This window comes from Emys orbicularis, chromosome 18 (genome assembly GCF_028017835.1).
Source record: "Emys orbicularis isolate rEmyOrb1 chromosome 18, rEmyOrb1.hap1, whole genome shotgun sequence".
Classification (NCBI taxonomy): domain Eukaryota; kingdom Metazoa; phylum Chordata; order Testudines; family Emydidae; genus Emys; species Emys orbicularis.
The window spans coordinates 13,598,082-13,620,393 of NC_088700.1; the positions used below are offsets into that span (position 1 = coordinate 13,598,082).

A 22,312-nucleotide genomic window follows, 5' to 3' on the forward strand; every position below is an offset into this window, starting at 1 on the left:
ATGAATAATTTTCCCTGAAGGGGGCTACCTGCTAGGGTTAAAGCCTAAGAGAACAGATGGGCCTTGAACTGTACCCTGAACATTGACACACCCAGGCTGGGTGGGACCAATGCAGAGGTAAGTTCTAAAGTCAAGGACCTTCAACTCAAAGCCCTGCCTCCCCGTGTTCAGCACTAGGGACTGCTGGCAAGAAGGTCCCAGCTGAAGTGTCTTGAGCATTTGTATTAGACAGTATCTGAGATCTGATATATGCAGTGGCATGTACTCTATGAAAGGCCAGACAGACAGACACACCTACCCTGTCCATGTCTGATCAGGTCTCTTTTCACAAAACACTGACTAAACATAGAAAGTGAATGCTGTTTTTACTGCTTTGGGGTTTTTCTTCCCCCTTTCTGTACATTCTGAGAACAAGTGGGGAAGATGGGACAGTTTTACTTGTATCCAGAATTTTAATCTGTTTTTACAGACTTGTGCTTTGCAATGTCGGTTTCTGGGATGATATCTTAAGGCCAGTAGGGACACATCAAAGGTATTTCTAAAGTTCCAAGCACTGCAATATCTAAGTACTGGCTTAGCTGGGATCAGCCCTCTTTACCCTCCACCTCCAACATACTGACACATACCCATCTTTCTTAGCCATCAGCGTCTGCTCCTTCACCATGGGCAGCAGTGAGACAAAGCAGACATTACTCATGTGTTGAATCTCCCCAAGTCGCTGCTGGTGCTGAATTCCAGCCATGTGGGATTGGAAATTCTAACAAAGGAGAAAATCCATTTAGATGGACTCAAAATAAAAAAAAACCAAAAACCCAACACAGCTGGTCAGTTCAATTCCATTCCCTCTACTGATCTATAATATTTGGAAAGTTTAAAAGCTTAAGAGCATGACTATCTGTGGATTAGCCAGCACTGGAGCTTTAGGATGTTAGCTTGCAAGCTCTTTGGAGGAGTGGTTTATTTTATTTATTTATAGGCTTTTCTCAGCCTCTTGTCACCATAGTGCCTGATGCCTTGAAAACATGTCTCATGGTGCAACATTTTTACCACAAGCCCCTGGCCATGCAATTCCTTCCCTTGACCCCCAGTCCCAGCCAGACTCTAGTGTTTATACCTGCTGGTTGCAGCAGTTGGTCTTGCAGATGTAACAGAAGAATTTAAGGACAGACTCAGGACTGGTATCAGCTGTGCCCAGCTCACAGGTCCACTGTCCTGGCTTCAGGGCTGTAGTGCTGATAGCTCTGCTCTCACTGCTCTGCTGGATAGTCACTTTCAACGAGCCTCCCGAACTCAGCACCTGCCAGAATGAAAAGTCAAGAGAGTCCAATCTAGAGGGGGTCTTTAGGGGCTTCTAATGAAGCCAATTTCCATATGTCATTTCAAGTTTTAGGTATAGGGCCCTATCAAATTCAGGGTCCATTTTGGTCAATTTCATGGTCGATTTCAGTTATTTAAATCTGAAATTTCACTGTATTGTAACTGTAGGGGTCCTGACCCAAAAAGGAGTTGGGGGAGGTCACAAGGTTATGGGGGGGGGGGGCGGGGAGGGGGTTGTACTGCTACTCTTACTTCTGTGCTGCTGCTGGTGGCAGTACGGTCTTCAGAGCTGGGCAGCTGGAGAGCGGCGGCTGCTGACTGGGAGCCCAGCTCTCAAGGCAGAGCCGCCGCCAGCAGCACTGCAAAAGTAAGGGTGACATGGTACGGTATTGCCACCCTTCCTTCTGTGCTGCTGCTGCTGGCAGGGCGCTGCCTTCTGGGCTGGGTGCCCGGCCAACAGCCGCTGCTCTCCGGCCGCCCAGCTCCGAAGGCAGCGCAGAAGTAAGGGTGGTAATATCGCAACCCCCCTAAAATAACCTTGTGACCCCCCCCTGCAACTCCCTTTTGAGTCAGGACCCCCAGCTTGAAAAACACTGGTCTCCCCCATGACATCTGTATAGTATGGGGTAAAAGCACACAAAAGGCCAGATTTCTTGGTCCATGACGCATTTTTCATGGCCGTGAATTTGGTAGGGCCCTACTTATGTGTGTACACGTACACACACACACACACACACACACACACATATATCACTGTGCTTGGTCCACAATCACTTTCATTATTAATGAAATTAGTTGCTGGATCTTCCAACACAGAGAGTCACTCCCAGGCTAATGTACATTTCTATCTCACAGTTCTTAGTGGACCCTGGAGACATTACAGGCTGATCCAGTTATTTGTTGACTGCAGTGCTCCCCAGTGCCAGCTGGGGGACTCCCGCAGCCTGTGCTTCCCCTCCACAGAACTACAGGCTGTTCAGCACTCCACATAATGATCTAGGCTGTAATGTAATTCCTTAACACAGTTCTGTAAGCGTATTGTCCTATCCACATATAAAGAGACACCCCCACATTGGAACAGAGATGTCACTAACCATGGCAGACAGCTATACACTGGCAGAGTCAGACACATCGGATCTGGCCTGGAATATAGACAGGCCTTTAGGTGTTACTTTAATCATACAACAACTATTAGCACAGGCTCCCAGTCCACAGGTGCATTTCCCTGCTGGCTCCAATAGTGTTATACCTTGGCCTGCTTCTCGCCAGTCTACTTTCTGGAGTGCCAAGACCCAGCTAGCCTCTCCCTCCTGCTGTAATTTCAAACCATAAGGTAGCTGCCAGCGTTCAGCTCACTTCCCAGGAATGGCAGGGAAAGAAAGGCATGCTCATCTGCTTTAACAGCATCCCTCACAATCTCTCTACCGACTTCTAAACTTTCAGGTTTATCCTCAGTGATTCTACAGCCTCCAAAACAGACCTGCCTGATGGGGATGGCTGTTCCCCTTCCCAGACTGGGCTGCGAGAAGCTCCTCTTGGAAAACTCAGACATTTAAAAGCCATTAATTAATCCTTTAATGTAAATTTTAAAAAGAATAGAAAAAAAAAAAAGAAAAGAAAAGAAAAAACCCACACACAAGAGCCTGCCATCCTTCCAGATCAGTATGAAAATCTTTACATTAGTCATAACTCCAATGAGCAGCATGCAGCGTGTGAAGCTTTTAACAGGGGTGCAGATTTACAACAATTAAAACATTGCCACAATCTGCTGTAATTTAATCAGAGGCAGACCCTGCATAGCAGCTTCCTACAACAGCACAATGCCACACCCGGGCCACTGACATCAGCCCCGGAGCCAGGTGCCACTTGGTTTCCAATCACAATGGAGATCTGGGTAAAATTGACTCTTCGGGGCAGGGAGACATTCTGAGCACATTGTCCCTTTATGTGAAGGACCTGCCTACCTACCTCTGGAGCTTTCAGTTCCTCAGAGAAGCTTCTCTCCCTGGAGGCATCTTCAGTTGTATTCTCCCTCACACTGTCTGGTCCTAAAAACAGAAAGACCCTTTAGCTGGAATAAAACTAAACAAACGATAGAAAACCAAGAAACAGATGCATGAAGTCTGGAAGCTTACATCACCCCAGTACACGGATATTACCCTAGTTTCACAGGGCCTCAACCAGGTTTTCATAGAGAAAGTCCTTGTACAACATGGAAATTCATCCCACTGTTTGCATCTGGCTGTTCAAAACAATCTGGAAGCCCCTAATTTAACTGGAAGAGGGATAGCTACTGGGGCATATTTTTAGGTTGTTGGTCCCAGTATTATTCTTCCTTCACTTTTCATCCTTGGAGTGTGTTTTTGAAAATATTCAGGGTATCCTACACTGAACCTGGTAGGTGTAATTCCCAGCTCTGGCAGACAGACAGACACACACACCAGATCAGCTCCAGACAGCATGCTAAAATAGGAGTGGGGCTCTAGAGGTGTGGGGGGCAGGGCTCAGGCTATTCACCCAAGTAGATGCCTACTATCTCAGATGGGGTTATATTCAGGTAGGTAGCCCACACTGTTAGTTTTAGTGTACCAGCATGTGTATGTCTACCCGGGCTGGGAATTACATCTTCCAGATGAAGTGTAGATGTACCTCATGTGTTACACCGTATCTCTAGCAGGAGGGAACCTACAAATCCACACAACTCCACTAGTAGGCTGGGGGCTCCATCCCTCACGTCTGTCATGATAACCCCTTACCATCTGCCTGGGTTTCCATGCTTGACTCCTCTGCTTCCTGGCTGCCTGCAGCATCCTCTAGGATGGGCACTTCTTCCATACTTTAATTAAAAAAGAAAAGAAAAGGAGAACAAGATTATCTCCCACGTCCAAAGCCAGGAAGATGGAGAGGCTTAAGCCAATACACAAGGTGGTGTTTAAACCACAGGCCAAGGAGTTCAATCTACAGCATTCTTAATAATCCAGCAAAAACCTGAAATCTCAAAAATAAGTTGATAATATTTTTCTGTTGCAAATGGTATTTCTGGTGACGCTCCAGCAGAACAAGGAGGGGCTCCATAGCATACACACAAATATCAATCATACCTTTAAAAGCCGGCCAAAAGAGCTTGAATCAATTGTTCAGGAATAACTGTCCTAACCTGATAGAAGGGTGGGGAGAGGGCTGCCTGGAGGTTATTCACATGAAGGGGTTCTGGGATTCATTTCCTGCCTTGGCTGGTGATCTCCAGGACAACTGCAACACTCACCTGTTCTAGGGACAGGGGAAGGTTAAAACTGAGGTCAGGAGGACTCCTTGTTGGTAGTCAAGCAGGGATTTTCAGGAGTTTTGTCCCACTGAGATTTCAGTTTCATTGACTATTTTCCTGACATATTTTGCATGTGATTGTAGTGGATAATCAATAGCTCTAAATACCAAACCCTGCTACTAGGAGCTAGCTTTGTGTTTCATTATTGCCGTTGGTCTGATTCAAGGAGTGGAAACAGGCTCCTGAAGGGATTGCTAAGAATGAGTGACTGATCTGCAGAAGGATCTGATAAGGCAGATTTCTTTCTGATTATATGTCAGCACTCCGAATTTTCAGCTAGGTTTTAAATATGTCCTTCTTTCCAGGCCAGACCTACATTCCCACCTGTGACACACTTCAGCGCACTCGGAACTCAGTAACAGCATGCAGTCTGCATTAGGATTTAAACACACACTCCATAATTTAGCAGACTGATAAGTGATAAAGTAACTGGGTTACACAGCTATAAATACACAGCAAGATTTTGACAATGCAGACAAGGGCAAAACAAGAGTGGCTTGTATTATCATTATTTGTTAAGTGTTGACAGTGTGCTCAAACACCCTAGACACACGGCTGGAGGGACAGCTCCACAGGGTCTCTAAGATCAGAGACCTAGAGGAGAGGGTGTCACTTTTTGAAACTGAGGAGGAGGCAGCATTATATTGATACTTGTTACCATTTATGGCTCTCATGGGATTTCAAGGAGTCGAATGAAAAGGGTGGTTGCCTGTTGCATTGGGATAAGGAAGTTGTTCCAGGCATACGGACAGTGCAGAAGGCAAGAGTGGGAGAAGTAAATGAGGGAGCATGGCGGGTGGCATCACTGGCAGAGAAGGGGAGAGGTGGGAAGTGATAAGAAACAAGAGCAGAAATATATGCAGGGTGGTGCTGTTCAGAGTTTTGAAGGGAGGTTTAGAACAGTAAACTTCATTTGCTCCAGAGATTCATCATCAGGTCATTCTCAGATAAATAAAGACACTCTCTAAAGTTAAACTATGGACTCAGTAACAGCAGAACCTTGCTAATCTGCACTCCATACATAAGACACACACTAAATCTGGTAGTCTCTAGCCACTGCTCAGTAAAGACTTAATAGAGTCACTGCAACAAGGTCTCCTATCACTGAGACTTAACTATTTATTCAATTTATGCTACAAAACATTTGATTAATACACTGCAAATTATTAGCATAATTAAAACCAAACTACATTTGGCAAACAGATGAACAAAGTATATGGTGTAATGAGTCAGCCTTTGTTTTAATTGCATTTACTCATTGTCTTGCTAATTCACAACGCATCCCCAAATGCGGAATAATATTTTGCATTTCTATAATGCTTTACATGATCGAAGTGCTGTACAAACATCAAATCAATCCTACAACATCCTCCACAGAGCTCTTTGTTAATCTCTAATCTACTGACGAGGAACCAGGAACAGAGAAGTGAAGAGATTTGTTACACAGTGAATTGGTAGCAGAGAACAGATTAGGTTGCAGGAGTCCTCACTCTTCATCGCTAGTGCATATTAGGGAGCTTCTAATGCACTTGAACAGAAAAAGGATTTTGCAAATAAATTCACTTTTGAAAAAAGTTATCAAATCAATGTCTAATAATTCTTATTCACTCCCGCTGCCCCGTACATGTAGAACGGTAACAGGTCTGAGCAGGATACAGTTTGGAACAGCACAGACTACTTGCTGAACTGTGTTCCATATTCTTCCCACCAGATGGCGATATTGCACGGTTCCTGGTTTAGCAGTCAGTGGCAGAGCAGGGAGCAGAGAATTTGCAAGATGGCCTTTATATTGTGTGTCATTCCCCTCCACCTTCATTCAAATATCATCATCAATTGCCTGTGTTTATTTATGCCCAATCAATATATGGATCCAGGCAACAGAGGGGCTCAGGAAGTGTCATCTTTGTAGCCTGTCTAGACGCGATCCATCGATTCATCTCTCTATTCATCATCTTCGTGGCTATGACACTTGCAGCATCCTTGGACTCAGCAAGTGCCCTGAGATTTTTTGAGTCACCCTGAGCATCAGAGATATTCCCCCCCAAATGCCAGAAGTCAGGCTGCCATGGTAGTGCTCCATTTTACTGAGAATATAGCAATGGAATAACAAAGCATTTCTATGGCCTTTTCAGGGGAAATTACCTCTTCAGTCTCTTTGCTGCAGGCTCAGTGTCCAGTATGGATTCTGCTGGCATTTTTGGTTCTACAGGGATAAAGACACATGTTACCTTAGCTGAACAAACCATGGCCCATCTGATTTGATCTCCTACCAAATGGCCTATGTCAGATACAGTACTTTAGAGCAGATGATAAGACTATAAAGCACTTAACCAGTTCTGGCTTTCAGAAGGGTGGAAATGGATCGCTAACTCAAGAGATTAGTCATGACCTGGGAGATGGAGTTTTATTTGTAAAGGTTACTGCTGTAAGCCTGACCCAGAAGTAGAGATATGAATGTATTACTAGCCAATGGTTGTTTGGGTCTTAGTCCAATACCAAGGGGACAAGAGCCCACATCACAAAATTCCAATACTGCACATTAAGGTCAATTGTTAGACCTGTCAACCTGCTTAGTGTCCCTGTAATCAAAATCCGTTTTCCACTGCATTTGAACTGGAAAAATCATTCCTTTATGGGGCATTCATGTGGATACAACCTCACTATATTTGTGTGTTCTTAGATTGTAAGCTCTTTGAGGCAGGACCCATATCTTCACGTGTGTGTACAGTGCCTAACACATTGGTGCCCCAGTCCCAGTAAGATTCCAGGTATCAACATGGAAACAAGCATCCTATTAAACAAGTCTGTTTCTTTAACAAATTGGTTGCAAGTGGGTTCCACCTCATACAAGTTTTAGTCTATGGCTGCCATGCTGAATTCAATGCTGGTAAGGCAGCAGGACAGCTATTGTTCCAAAATAATTTCCTTTTCTCATCCCACTCAGAGGTTCTTCTATACCAAAAAGTGACTTACTAGACAGGCAAAGGAACAAGTAACCTTATCTGAAACAGGAACCAGTGGGGAAAAAGATCATAGAATATCAGGGTTGGAAGGGGCCTCAGGTCATCTAGTCCAACCCCCTGCTCAAAGCAGGACCAATCCCCAACTAAATCAAAGATGAAGGGGATTATATCATGAGAGTGATGTAATGCAACAAGGAACATTCCTCCTGCGCCACAAGAGATACATCACGTACATCATCTCAGTAATGCATACAGCTTCCACCTGATTAAATAAGAGATATGGAGCTGGTTTGCAAAATCAAAACACCTAGCTAATGGCATAAATGAAGCCCGGTGCAGGGGGCTCTGACTGGAGGCTAGGCCAGATAGGTTCATCTTCCAGAAATAAAACGGTTACTCACCTTCTCGTAACTGTTGTTCATGTCCATTCCAAGCAGGTGTGCATGCGCTGCATGCACGCCAGCTGGAAGATTTTACTATAGCAGCGTCCGTAGGGTCGACTTCAGCGCCCCCTGGAGTGGCGCCTTCATGGCGCTGTATATAGGGGCCAGCCGACCCCCCACCCCCTCAGTTCCTTCTTGCCGATACTCCAACAGAGGGGTAGGAGGGTGGGTATTGGAATGGACATGAACAACACATCTCGAAGAACAACAGTTACGAGAAGGTGAGTAACCGTTTTTTCTTCGAGTGATTGTTCATGTCCATTCCAAGCAGGTGACTCACAAGCCCGAATCTAGGCGGTGGGGTCGGAGGTCACTGCAGGCTGGAGGACTGCGCGGCCAAAGGCAGCATCATCTCTGGCCTGGTGTGTGATGGCGTAGTGCACTGTAAAGGTGTGTATTGAGGACCAGGTGGCCGCTCTACAAATTTCCTGCGTCGGGACCTGGGCCAGGAACGCAGCGGAAGAGGCCTGCGCTCTTGTGGAGTGGGCCGTGATAGGCGGGGCTGGTATACTGGCCCGACTGTAGCACTCCCAGATGCAGGTTCTGATCCAAGCCGAGATTCGCTGTGACGTGACCGGGAGCCCTTTCATCCTGTCGGCCACGGCGACGAAAAGTTGGGTTGACTTCCTGAAGGATCTTGTCCTTTTGATATAGAACGCGAGAGCCCTGCGAACGTCGAGGGAATGCAGCCTACGCTCCTTCGCAGAGAAGTGTGGTTTCGGATAAAACACCGAGAGAAAAATGTCTTGACCCATGTGAAATGGGGAAACCATCTTAGGCAGGAACGCTGGGTGCGGCCTGAGTTGGACCTTGTCCTTGTGGAAGACGGTGCATGGAGGTTCAGATGTTAGAGCTCTGAGTTCTGACACTCTCCGGGCTGATGTGATAGCCACCAAGAATGCGACCTTATATGAAAGATATAACAGCGAGCACGAAGCCAGCGGCTCGAAGGGGGGCCCTGTGAGGACAGACAGGACCAAATTGAGGTCCCAAGCAGGGACAGGTTGACGGATGTGCGGGAACAATTTGTCAAGGCCCTTAAGGAATCGTCCAACGAGTGGGTTCACAAACACTGAGGTACCCCCCTCTCCAGGGTGGAACACCGAGATTGCAGCAAGGTGTATTCGAACCGACGAGAGAGTCAGTCCCAGGTGTCTCAGATGTAGCAAATAGTCCAATATGAGAGGGACCGGGGCGAGCAAGGGAGCCTGACCCCGTTGTGTGGCCCAGAGGGAGAAGCGCTTCCACTTGGCCAAGTACGTGGTCCTTGTTGAGGGCTTCCTGCTACCCAGAAGGACCTGCCTGACCTGATGAGAGCATTGCAACTCCACCGGGTTTAGCCATGGAGCATCCAGGCTGTAAGGTGGAGCGACTCCAGGTTCGGGTGAAGGAGGCGACCACGATCCTGTGTGATCAAGTAGGGGCAACCTGAGTGGCACCCGCATAGACATGTGCAGGAGAGACATGTACCAGTGCTGGCGCGGCCACGCAGGCGCTATCAGGATGAGCCGAGCGTGATCTCTGCGGGCCTTGAGGATTACTCTGTGAACCATGGGAATCGGGAGAAAGGCGTAAAATAGCCCGTCTGCCCAAGAGAGGAGAAAGGCGTCTGTTAGGGACCCCGGACTGCGTCCCATGAGGGGGCAGAATTGACGACACTTCCTGTTCTCGCTGGAGGCAAACAGGTCCACCTGGGGATGACCCCAGAGCCGGAAAATTGAGAGAACTATATCCCAGTGGATAGACCACTCGTGACCCTGGAACGAGCGGCTGAGGGGGTCCGCGAGCCCGTTGTGCGTCCCCCGGAGGTAGGATGCTGTCAGGTGAATTACGTTTTGTACGCAAAAGTCCCATAATGCGAGGGCCTCCCGGCAAAGGGGAGAGGAGCGAGCACCACCGTTTGTTGATATAGAACATCGTTGGAGTATTGTCCGTGAGGACAGAAACGCACCTGCCTGCCAGCTGGGATTTGAAGGCTATGCATGTGAGGTGCACAGCTTGTAATTCCCTGACATTGATGTCAACGAAAGATCCTCTCGTGACCAAAGGTCTTGGGTTCTGAGGCCGCCCAGATGTGCACCCTATCCCCGATCCAATGCGTCCGTTACCAGGGATAGGGAGGGCTCAGGGTCGAGGAAAGGAACTCCCGCGCAGACCACCCACGGGTCGAGCCACCATTGAAGGGAGTCCAACACCGGCCGAGGTAACGTCACCACCGATTCTAGGGAGTCCCTGACTGGCCGATAAACCCCTGCCAACCAAGACTGGAGTGGGCGCAGTCTGAAACTGGCGTGTCTCACCACGTAGGTACATGCCGCCATGTGCCCTAGTAATTTGAGGCAGCTTCTTGCTGTGGTGGTCGGGTAAAGTTGGAGGCCGAGAATAATGTTGGATATAGTCCGGAATCTGGCCTCTGGGAGATATGCCCTGGCGTGTGTCGAGTCCAGAACTGCTCCTATGAATTCGATTTTTTGGGTTGGAGATAGTGTGGACTTGGCCTCGTTAAGTAAGAGGCCGAGTGCGAGGAAGGTTTGCCTGGTAAAAACCACCTGAGCCTCCACCTGTGCCTTGGTCTTGCCCTTGATGAGCCAATCGTCCAGGTAGGGAAACACCTGGATCCCCTGCCTGTGCAGGAAGGCTGCCACGACTGCCATGCACTTCATGAAGACCCTGGGGGCTGCTGACAGACCAAAGGGCAGAACCGTAAATTGTAGATGAGCGTTGCCCATGAGAAACCTGAGGTAACGCCTGTGCTGAGGGATTATCGCAATGTGAAAGTATGCGTCCTTTAAGTCGAGGGCGGCATACCAGTCTCCTGGATCCATGGAAGGAATGATGGAGGACAGGGAGACCATGCGGAACTTGAGCTTCTTCACAAACTTGTTGAGACGCCGCAAGTCCGGAATAGGTCTTGAGGCCCCCTTTCGCTTTCGGTATTAGGAAATATCGAGAATAGAAGCCCTTGCCCCGTAGCTCCTGAGGAACCTCCTCTACTGCCCCTGATGCGAGGAGGGACTGAACTTCTTGAAGTAAAAGTTGCTCGTGAGAGGGGTCCCTGAAGAGGGACGGGGAGGGGGGTTGGTGGGGGGGGAGGGGGAGGAGAACTGGATAGAATATCCCTCCTCTACCGTGCGAAGCACCCAAGCGTCCGATGTGATCCGGGCCCACGCACGATAGAAGGGGGACAGACGTGACGAGAAGGTAAGGTTGGACGGATCCAGGGTTCTGACTGGGAGGTTGTCCTCAACCAAGCCATCAAAATGGTGGTCTAGGCCCCTGTGTAGGCCTTGGTTGGGCAGATGACTGGCCGAAGGGCTGCTGTTGTTGCCTCCTCCTGCCCATCCTTGGCCTTCTGCGCAAGGCATCCCCTCGATTTTGAGGCTGGTACGGCCGAGGGGCCTGCGGTGGCCTGAACTGCCTACGCTGGGTACAGGGGTGTGTAGGCCTAATGAACGGAGGGTGGTCCGTGAATCCTTTAGGCTATGAAGCCTCTTATCAGTCTTCTCCGAGAAGAGCGTGGGCCCTTCGAAGGGGAGGTCCTGGATCGTTTGTTGGACCTCGTGAGGGAGGCCGGAAACTCGATGCTAGGCTCCGCGCCTCATGACCAGACCAGTCGCCAAAGTGCGTGAGGCTGAATCGGTCACGTCCAAGGCCGCCTGGAGGGAAGCCCGGGTAATCAATCTCCCCTCTTCAACCAGGGCTGAAAACTCGGTTCGCGACTCCTGTGGAAGGAGGTCCGTGAACCTAGACAAAGCCGAGCACGTGTTGTGTCCATACCAGCTCACTATGGCTTGCTGATTGGCAATGCGCAACTGCAGGCCCCCCGTTGAATATACCTTGCACCCGAACAGGTCCAACTTTTTGGCCTCTCTATTTTTAGGTGTAGCCCCCTGAAACCCTTGGCGTTCCCTCTGGTTGGCCGTATCTACCACTAGGGAGTCCGGGGGAGGGTGTGTATTAAGATGTTCATAGCCCTTGGTTGGAACAAAATATCGCCTCTCAGTCCTTTTGGCCGTAGGGGCCAATGAGGCTGGGGTTTGCCACAAGGTGCGGGTTGTGTCCGTAATGGTCTTTATGAGAGGTAGGGCTACCCTGGATGGGCCTGACGGGGTCAGGATATCAATCACCGGATCTGTGTCCACCTCGATCTCCTCAGTCTGGATCGAGAGGCTTTGGGCTGCTCGAGTAAGCAGCTGTTGGAGGATCCTATTGTCCTCTAGGGCCGGTGCCGCTGAAGTTCCCGCTACTGCCTCATCCGGAGATGAGGAGGAAGAGATCCCCTGAAGAGGGCCTTCATCTACTCCCTCTCCCTCTACGAGGGCCTGCGGCACACGGTACTCAGGCTGCGCGGCCGGTGCGGGCTCAGGATGCGGCACCGCGGCCGGTACTGGGGTCGACACCGAGCGACGAGGTGTGCTGGACGGTGCCTGCGGTGTTGGGAGCAAGGTCCCCGTCGGTGCCGTTGTTTGGCTAGGCGGTGCCGTGTCCCTTTGTGGCACACTCCTGTCAGACGGTGGTGCCGGTGGTGGTGGCATTAGCGGCAGGACCACCAACGTCGAAGAGACAGATGCGGCTCGTGAGCGGGGTCCGTACGCCTGACCCACTGACTGGTGGTAGGCTCACGGCGTCCAGGACGGCCACTGGGGGGAGGGGCGGTTGCCACTGCTGCTGCCACTGCGGTGGGTACGGTTGGGTACTCGTACGCGAGGACGATCGCCTACTCCTCAATCTGTTAGAGCGGTACGAGTCCACCTCCGAGTAGCAGGACATAGGAGGCGCGGTACCCACTGTCGCCGGAGAGGGTGCTGTCTGCACTGGTGCCGCTAAAGTGGCGCGGGGAGCGCGGCGAGAGCATTACTGGTTTGCCCCTAGATTGATAATGGGGCCGAGCGGTAGCCGAAGGTTCTCTGCACCGGTGTGGCGACGCCGGCACCAGGAGGCTCAAGAGGTCTGAGGCGGCCTCGAATGCCTCCGGCGTCGATGGGAGGTGCACTTCCTCCATCATATCCGGGGATCTAGGCTTTTCCGGACTCGACCGTACCCTCTCTGGGGCGGGAGTCAACGGGATGGCCGGATGGGTCTGCGGCGCGAATTGTCCTGTAGCACTCGTGGACGGCGCCGGCCCTTTAGAGTCCCGGTGGGGAGAGTGTTCCCTCACCGGCCTGTTCCTTTTAACCGGCACTGGCAATGGGGAACAGTGTCTCATCGAGGATGGTTTCTTGTGCGCCGACTCTCTCCGGTGCCAGGGTTTGGGGGCCTTGGCCTCACGACTTATCTCCGGTGCCGGGGCACTGCGCACCGAGGATGAAGTGCTGGGTGCCAGCTCGGTAGGCCCGGGATCTGATTGCGGCCGCAGGGCCGCCTCCATTAGGAGGACTTGAAGTCTCTGCTCTCTATCTTTGAGAGTCCTGGGGCGAAAAGCCCTGCAGATACTGCACCTATCTCTTTGGTGGCTCTCCCCTAGGCACCTCAAGCACGAAGAGTGCGGGTCACTCTTCGGCATGAATTTCCCGCAGTCCCGGCAGAGTTTGAACCCTGGGGACCCGGGCATGCCCCAGCGGGGCAACGAAAACTTGGGGAAACCCCCCCAACTAATATCTAACTAAGTTAACACTAAACAACAAACTAACTATTTACAACAACGACGGAACACTGCCACGATTGCTGAAGACCAAGCGAAGTTCCAGCTAGCCGTCACCGGCGGTAAGAAGGAACTAAGGGGGTGGGAGGTCGGCTGGCCCCTATATACAGCGCCATGAAGGCGCCACTCCAGGGGGCGCTGAAGCCGACCCTACGGACGCTGCTATAGTAAAATCTTCCGGCTGGCGTGCATGCGGCGCGCGCACACCTGCTTGGAATGGACAATCACTCGAAGAAGAACCTCTCTTGCGGTAAGCAGCTAACAGGAGACTAAAGCCATCTCCTGTTTTTGCTGCATCAATATCCTAGAGAGATTTCTTGAGCATGCTCAGAAGATTTCGTTTCATTACAGGGCCCTCTTACCTGTGGGTGAGGAATTGTTCTGTTCTGACCCAGCCTGGGTACCTTCTGGGATTTCAATTTTCTCATCAACTCCTTGTGCCTGAGATGAGGATGCCTGGTCCAGTTCACGCTTCTTGTCAGGGCCCCTCTGGTAATCCTGCAATTAGCAAAGAGTCTCAGACCCAGCTCTCTTCTCCTTCTCAAAACTAAGCAGAAATTCCAATACTAGACAGCCTGATGGTTTGTCTAAGACTCTCCACCTGTAAGCAACTGAAAGTGGATGAACAGAGCTCTGTACATGGATTCCAAACTGCAGGCACCCACTGACACATCTCCAGGATTTTAATGGAAGCTGTGGCAGGTCCAGGGCACTTCAGAAAGGTTCATGCAAAACCTGCATGGGCTGGAAGGAAGAAGAGCCCCAAATAACTACTCTTCCTTTTCTCTCCGGGCCAGACCCAGCCAGAACGCTGGACTAAGCCAGAAGCTCCAGTTAAAATGGCTCTGAACACTGGACTAGGTAACACAAAACCTGAGGCTGAAACAGAGGAGAAACCCTGGCCAGTTTTATAAAAAAAAAAAAAAAAAAAGAGAGAGAGAGAGAGACCGAGACCATCTTCAGTAGATTCTCAGACAAATCTGAATTCAGACCTGGGGAATGGATTAAAAAGGAGGAGGAGCTGGGGATTAGTAGTACTTTGCAATCGTGTAATACCTTTCACCGAGAATCCTAAAAGGCTTTATAAACTTTCATCAGTTAAACTTCACAACATCTCTATAAGCAGGTATTATCCTGATTTTACAGGTGGAAAAATGGAGGCAGCGAGAGATTAGGTGACTTGCTGATGGTCACAGCGAGTCAGCACACAGCTGGGAATAGAAGCCAAGGACTCCCAATCTTCCGCTCTATTTTTCATGGTTCAGGCCAGTCTCCAGGAGGAGTGCAGCCATGAAGTTTTCGCTAGAGAAAGGATTTCACTCCATGTCCTGGCCCAATTGACATCAATGGCAAAGCTCTCAGGCTTCAATTGAGCCAGGATTTCACACACTGTGTTGTAGTTATTTTGAGGTAGATATTTCTAAAGGTTCTTAATATTTTACTATTTACCTAGAACTAATCAAATGAATCCTGGTATCCTAGGACAGGAGGGGTCTCCTGGAAGAGGATGGGGAACTCCCAACCAGTACAACTGGGATCTCTGGAAATGGATTGGTTTGACCAAAGAGCTTCTCTGTCAGCAATCTGGTACTAAATTATTCTTTTTTCATTCTAATTCTCCTGCATTTCTCTTTAGTGCCCCATGTACAATATGGCCAATCACCAGCCAGCAACAAATGAGAGCTAGTCTCTTAAGATCTGGAAATCACAAGCTCACCTTACGAAACATCCGATTCTGCCGCTGGAATGGAAGGCCTGGGAAGCCCAGCTGTGCGGGCTTTAATGAGACCCCGACAGGTGGTGGCCCCAAAAGGGAATGTCTTGTAGCCTGAGGGAAAAACTGTTGCAGAGCTGGGGCTGTCATGTTAAATCCTCGTAAGTTTCCTACAAATGCAAACATATAATATATCACTCCCATGTAGGGTGTGCTCATGAGACAGCAAACCCTCAAGCCATGATGACTGCAGCGAGGGGTAGAGCTTACAGAACTCTCTACCTCCCTTTCCATAGGGAATGGGTATCAGTAGTTTTGTTTTGCTGGCTGGCTTCCGCTTCCCTCAACCACCCCAAAGTTCTCACTCCATCATTGCTGCCATGTGGGGATGTGTTAGACTACTCAACTGTTTAGAATTGTTACTGCAGGCTAAGCTCATTGGAGTGATTATTTGATTCGAACACACTGTCACCCATGTTTAAAGAAAGACAAGATCTTGATGTTGCAAAGTTTCTTTGTAGAAGAGGGAAATTTATCCCACAGCTTGTGCAGCTGACAGTTCAAACTGATCTGGATGCTATCTTTTTTTTTTTTTTGGACAGAACAGCAGCAACAATTGGAGCATTTCATTTAAAACATCATTTTACTTTTTAAACAAGAGATTTCATAGGCCTCTCTGCCACTACATTGATCATGCAAGCTCAACATGATAAACTAAACCCAGACATTTAAGATGCTACCATTTTCTATCATAATGTTTTGTCTTTTGAACAGTTCTTTTCAGCAGAGCATCCACCTGAAAGTGCTTTATAGCCATTAGGTAAGTATCAACACTTTCCGATGAAGGCAAGCCTTGCCATTCCCATTTCACAGAGAAGGAAGCAGAGACAGACTTTAGAGCCAAAGTTTTAGAAGTAGCCTATTAATTTGACTGCCAATCTTTAGATACCGACTGTTTGATTTTCACAGGTACCAAAAATCCATAGCTCCCACTGAAGTCAGTTTGAGCTCTGGGTGCTCGGCACCTGTGAAAATCAGGCTGTAGCTGTCTAAAGATGGACATCCAAAATCAGAGCTCACTTTTGAAAATTTGTACATAAGTGACTAGCCAAAGGCCACACGATAAGTCAGTGGCAGAGTCAAGAGTTGAACCTAGGAGTTCTGACACTCAACATCATGCTATAAGCACCTGATGACCCTGGTATAATGTATAAAGGCTGCGACACAACACAAGGAATTCCCACAGATTTGAACTACTTGTCAATTATGCTGTGAAAGAAGATATCTTCTTGTAAGGAGATTTATCTTAATTTTGAACAGAAATCTGTTTGGTAAGAAATGGCCTTCTGTTCATGGTTTAACACTTTTATTAGAATTGCACATCCATTTAGACTCAGAAGGGCATTTCTTCTTTCCCCACTTCCATTGCTGAAACCACAGGCTTCCACTGAATTATTTATTCTGATGTTTCTCAGGCACCGAAATACCTAGGCATCAGATATTCTCACATGTAATCCAAACCTGTAAGTGACCACAAAAATTCAGCTCGCAAGTACAGTCGTATTGTTCAGTATGGTCTTTATTACACATTTAAACACGAGACAATGCAGAATGTCAAAAACGGAAATCACAGATACTAGTTCCAGCTTGCTAATAAGGTAGGGATAATACTCCACCTCAGTTCATTAGACTGGTCATTAAAACACCTTGTTCAACTGGCATATCCAGTTTGTTTCAGATCATTGGACATATTTCTATTTTAAATACAATTTTTCAATAAAACCTTCACCTTTAGAAAGAAGACTGATAAATTTGATGTTAAGTAGTAGCATGGCATCCTCCTTTCATATTTTTGCTGGGCCCAACCTCTTTTCATCATACAAACATACATAAGAAATTTTAAAATCAGCACTAACTTCAGATTAAAGTTTGTCCCTTACTGCCTCAGCTTTCCTCAGCCAAACAGAGATCTTTAGATGGCCACTGGGGTCATGAGAGAGCATGCTTATTAATTAGGCAAGGGAGAACAAAGGGCACGATAACAACATGCAGAATAAACCTTCATATACAAGAATCATCCCTGGTCTAGTTTTAACTGGCAGGTTAAAAATAAAAGAAAATACAAAAAAAAAAAAAAAGTTCCTCACCTGCATTTCTAATACCTTACATTAACTACAACTATTATTGGAGCAGCCTCGTAAAGTGGTCTTGAAAACTTATCAGACCATGGACAAAAATCTATCTACCTGGAACCAGATGATGGAAGAAATAGTGACTTACTCCAAGCAAGTAGAATTCCACAAAGCTGTTTCTTAAAAATTTACTTTTCACTTCTATGCCCTTTCTTTTTCCCCTTCTCTTCACTGAGCTTGGAAGATAGACCAACTAATCAGTTTCACTTTCTGCGACACATTTGTTTGGGTTCACAGACAATGCAAGTGACTATTTAAATCCAAACAAAAATTATGATTGCTGTTTAATATATTCACAGAAACATTTATATTTGCCTTAAGCTTGTAAAACGGAAAGAGTTTTACCAGTCTAAACCACCTGGAAGATTCCCATTGTGAAGTCACAACTTCCATATCAAATGTTGCTCCTGAGCAGTTGAAAAATTGGATTTTCAACAACTGAAGAGTCTCTGAGATTTGGATTGGGGCAAATTTGAAAAAACAGTGCAGAGGAATGGAGTCCCAAAGCATAGAGGACTCCGATGCTGCTTAGACATGCAATATCCATTCTATGACTTCTCTCCCAGGTTAAGTGAGGGTGAAGGGGTGACTAAATAAGTGCAATGAGCATCTCCAACAATGACAGTACCTTGCATCTGTTGCATGAGCAGAGCTCGCTGAAGCATTGGATTGGCATTGAGGAGTGATGCTTGATTCGTTGCCCGTAAGTTCAGCATCTGTTGCTGTTGTGGTGGTGGCAAACCCCTGGAAAAGAAGGGATCAAACACTTAAAAGCTTCCTGTAGAAAAATGTAACCTTCAAATTCACTCTTGTCTCTAACAAGCACAACACAAGGAGCAAAGGACAAAAGCAACACTGATGCGTTTGCATTAAAACACCATTGTATACATTAACGTTGTATCCCCCTTTCTTCCATCCTCCTGGAGTACCCAATGGTGAGGGATTGTCCATTACAAAATTTTAGGTCTGCAACTTTGCCAGGTTTAAGAGACAGAACCTCTCAACACCAAACACACATGAAGGGTAATGACATAGCTTAAGGAAGTTCAGAACGGGTCTACAGACCCATGCAGGCAGCTGATCACTAGCTGAATTCAACAACTCCTCTTGATTCTTAAAACATTTTCATCGTCCTAGGACACTACTCAAAATCCACTACTCCTACCCAGAGGCTGTCCATATGGGTGCAGTTGAACCTAAATGTGAGTGCTGGGAAGAATGGCAGTAAACTATGACTTTCATATTTAAAGTATGGGCCAGAAGGAAGAGATGAGAGGAGTGGGAATACCTGGGAATGGGGTTGAGCAGCAAAGTGTCAGTCTGGTTCGGGGGATTGAAGAAACTGGCATACATTATCCTAGATGATTCTTAAATGCTCTAAAAACAAGTCTTACCGCACTGCTCTCAACCCCACTACCATAATTTATGAACCAATATTAATGTGCTTACCCCACTTCTAAAGATGCTATAAATATTATGAAGCTGAAAGCACTTTCTGTAGGGGTGGGGAAGCCTATTTAGTGTTGGCTTTTAAAGCTCTTAAAGGAGAAAGGCTTGATTATATCAGACAACTCTTCCTCAAGTCTTATCCTGGTGGGCACAAGTGCTGACATCACACACCATCACATTTTAGGTTGGCAAGTCAAAGAGGTAGCTGTGAAAGCCCTTCAGGTGTGAAATTCATTTCTGCACAACATCTTCCTCAGCCCAAGCCACCCCACTTAAAATATTTTTTATTAGGAGACCATTTGAATAAATAGACGGATATTCTCAGTATAGTGGGTCACCTTTTAATAACAACAGATATTCCCAGTATTGTGGGTCATTTACATTTATTTGAAGAGAGATTTAAATATTTTCCCACCCTTTTTCCTCTTATATTTCCTTTGTAATAGAGAGGTTTCCAAGCATACCTCAATAACATACTCATCATACTGACGTAATGGTGGCTGTGATTTAGTAGCCAAGAAACTTCTTTTCCTCCTTACATTTCCCCCCTTTAGTCTTGAATGCCTGCTGCATAAAGTTCTAGAAGAGAACAGTAGCACCTAAATGCATTATTTAACTGTTTCTGTAATATATTTTCTATCTCTGGTCATAGTGGGCAAATTTCCTTGATTAGAACTATTGTCTTCTCTCTTACATGTTAGGTGAGCAGTTTCACTCTTTATTGTCCTCTTTACTGCTTGTGTCTGGCAGACATGTGTCTAGATTTGTCTTTTAATCCAAATCAAATACAAAGTTACAGCCTCAACAGCATGGGGTGCAATTGCACAAATATCTGTGCTTATATATAAACATCGCTTGAATGACACCTTACCACATGTTCAAACTGAATTCAATAATCCCACCCTTACACTAACTAAATAATAATATACACATAACAAAATAAAATTATTTAACCAAAAAGGAGTTGGAGCCTGGTAATATAGTAAAATCCATGCCCCTATTTAAAAGGTTCAGTAGGACATTTATGTAAGTTGTAACAGGTAACATTTTCCTCTAGATTCCCCGCTTTTGAACAACAATCAGCTTTTCTAGTCTGATTGTTGTCCACCCACCTTTTATTGATTTAAATTTGGACACTTTGACTCTATAGCATTTTGTTTGATATGATCTACACTATTATGTTTTACTTGCTCTCAGGTATTAGGATGAGGGGATCAGAGAGATACCAAGGTGACAAGCACCTTAAAAATACTATAGGCACAGAGATTTTTAATAGTGCAGTGCCCCATCTGTTGCAAGGGAGGGAAGTAGCCTTTAGACATTCAAATTGTAGTATTTTATATCTGTCTGGTGCAATGCCAGATTTGGAGGAGCTGCACCAAGCAGGAGCTTCCTTCACCTACTGCCTCCTCAGTACAGAGCTAAGGATGAGTGTCCTGGGCAGCGCCCTGATCCCCACCCAAGGGCTGGGCAGACCCTTTATTACTGTTGCTGCCAGTGCTACTGCAGCTTCTAGACAGCGCGTGCAGACAGATGCCTCCTTCTTCAGCTGCCAGACTCACTAGGGGAAATGGAGACAATTCGTGGCCCACCCCCCGGTCCAGGGCCCTTATACTCGACGCTCAGATCCCCTTCACTCCACCCGGGCTCCTAAACCTCTACACAGATCTCCACCTCCCCAGGGCCCTCACAACCCTGCAGCGATCCCTTCCCTTCCTCCCACCTGGGCCCCTTTAGCTCTGGCACAGATCCCTCTCCAAGGCCCTTGTACAGATCCCCCTGCCCACATACAGCCCCCTGTTCTCCCCCCTCTGCCACCTGGGGGACTTGGGCCGCCCCCACCCCGAACAGGTGGAGAGGGAGAGCAGGCAAGGGAGGCAGGCATTAAACCAGCCACGCTCCGGCTTTCCTGGGGAGGTTCCCCAGGGACAGGCCCGCGGTCCCCGGCCTCGATTAGCCGCGCTTACCGGCCTCCCTGTTGCGAGGGGTGTTGATGCTGTTGCTGGAGGAGGTGCTGGAGCTGCAGCAGCTGGAATTGCTGCTGGTTGAACATGTCTGGGGCGCCCCACGCAGAGCGAGCCTGGGACAAAACGCAGGAGAATGAGGGAGGCACCCGCCGCTGGGCTTCTGCGTATTAACCTCGGAGCAGCCATTGAGCAGGGACCCGCTGCCCATTCATTCATCCATCCACTCACTCATCCGAGGGCCGCCCCCGGGGTCACCACAAGCAGCCGCCTGGGGGGGACCTTCTAGACCCCACCCCTTACAAATCCCCCCTAAAGTGGCGCCTGCGAGCCCCCCGCTCGGGTTTGCATTACAGCCCCTTCCCGGAGCACCGGGACTCCCGCTGCAACCAACCGGAGTTTACATTTCTTGACAAACAGCCTCCATCTTATTGCAAAGAACAATAACCACCTGCTGGTGCTGGCGCTGCTCCTGCCCCTGCCCTGATCTTCCTGGCTGCTCCGACTTCTCAGCGCAGCCTCGCTGCACCGAACCAGCCCGCTCCCAAACTGAAGCCGGAAAGCAACGCTAGCTGCGGCGTCAGCTCCTTCTGTAGGCCTGGAGGACCCACTGCCACTGCTGCACCTCTTCGCCTTCCTCCCAAATCTCATTCAGCTGAGGGATTCATTTTTCTTCTCCCATTAGGAACAAGGGATTTTGCTGCGTGTTTCAGTGGGACATTTAATATCTCCCTCCCCATCTTCCTGAAGTCTCACTGAAATTGCCCCAGGTTGGGACATTCTGCCTCCTCCTTGTGCTCCACACAGCCCCCAATTAGAAGTAGGGTCCCTTGCACACAAGCAAGGCTGCGCACCATCTGTTCAGGGGCTGTGGCTAGGCGAATTGAGTAAACGGCTAACAGGGGAAGCAGATGGTAGCCAACCGCTTTTTTTTTTTTTTTTTATTACGGTCCAGGGGAATCCTTGGTATCTGCTGCAGATGTTAACTGTCTCACTGAGGAGATGGAAAATCCCTAGCACTCACTGGCAATTTGTTGTGGTTGATCTCCACAAACTTTGCCATGAGAAAATAGTCTTTTTGGAGAAAATGAGACTTTTGCATCATTCTTGTGAGAATTTATTTTGATTTACAAGATTTTCTAGCAAGTTTAGGTGCTTTCTAGTGACAGTGTGAAGCAAACCTTTCCTGTGGTGTGGCAACTCTTCTAATAAACTCATTTGAAATATGTGTCCAGTATCTGAGACCTTTGGCTGAAAGAAGTGCTGTGAACTCTCATTTTCTTTTTAGACTCAATCTAGTGGGA

General features: G+C 47.9%; 1 protein-coding gene across 1 annotated transcript in view; it reads right to left on the bottom strand.

The window, feature by feature from the left end:
• Positions 1-21,558, bottom strand: part of CIZ1 (CDKN1A interacting zinc finger protein 1) — a 29,866-nt gene extending 8,308 nt beyond the window's left edge. Inside the window, exons 1-10 of the mRNA XM_065418670.1 lie at positions 21,460-21,558; positions 21,012-21,124; positions 18,224-18,339; positions 15,407-15,573; positions 14,052-14,187; positions 6,785-6,845; positions 4,074-4,153; positions 3,286-3,365; positions 1,115-1,297; positions 627-757 (exon numbers count right to left, since the gene is read on the bottom strand). Of these exons, the coding sequence (XP_065274742.1) occupies positions 627-757; positions 1,115-1,297; positions 3,286-3,365; positions 4,074-4,153; positions 6,785-6,845; positions 14,052-14,187; positions 15,407-15,573; positions 18,224-18,339; positions 21,012-21,097 (1,040 nt within the window). The 5' untranslated portion in view covers positions 21,098-21,124; positions 21,460-21,558. The remainder of the gene's footprint in view (positions 1-626; positions 758-1,114; positions 1,298-3,285; positions 3,366-4,073; positions 4,154-6,784; positions 6,846-14,051; positions 14,188-15,406; positions 15,574-18,223; positions 18,340-21,011; positions 21,125-21,459) is intronic.
• Positions 21,559-22,312: the final 754 nt, after the last annotated feature.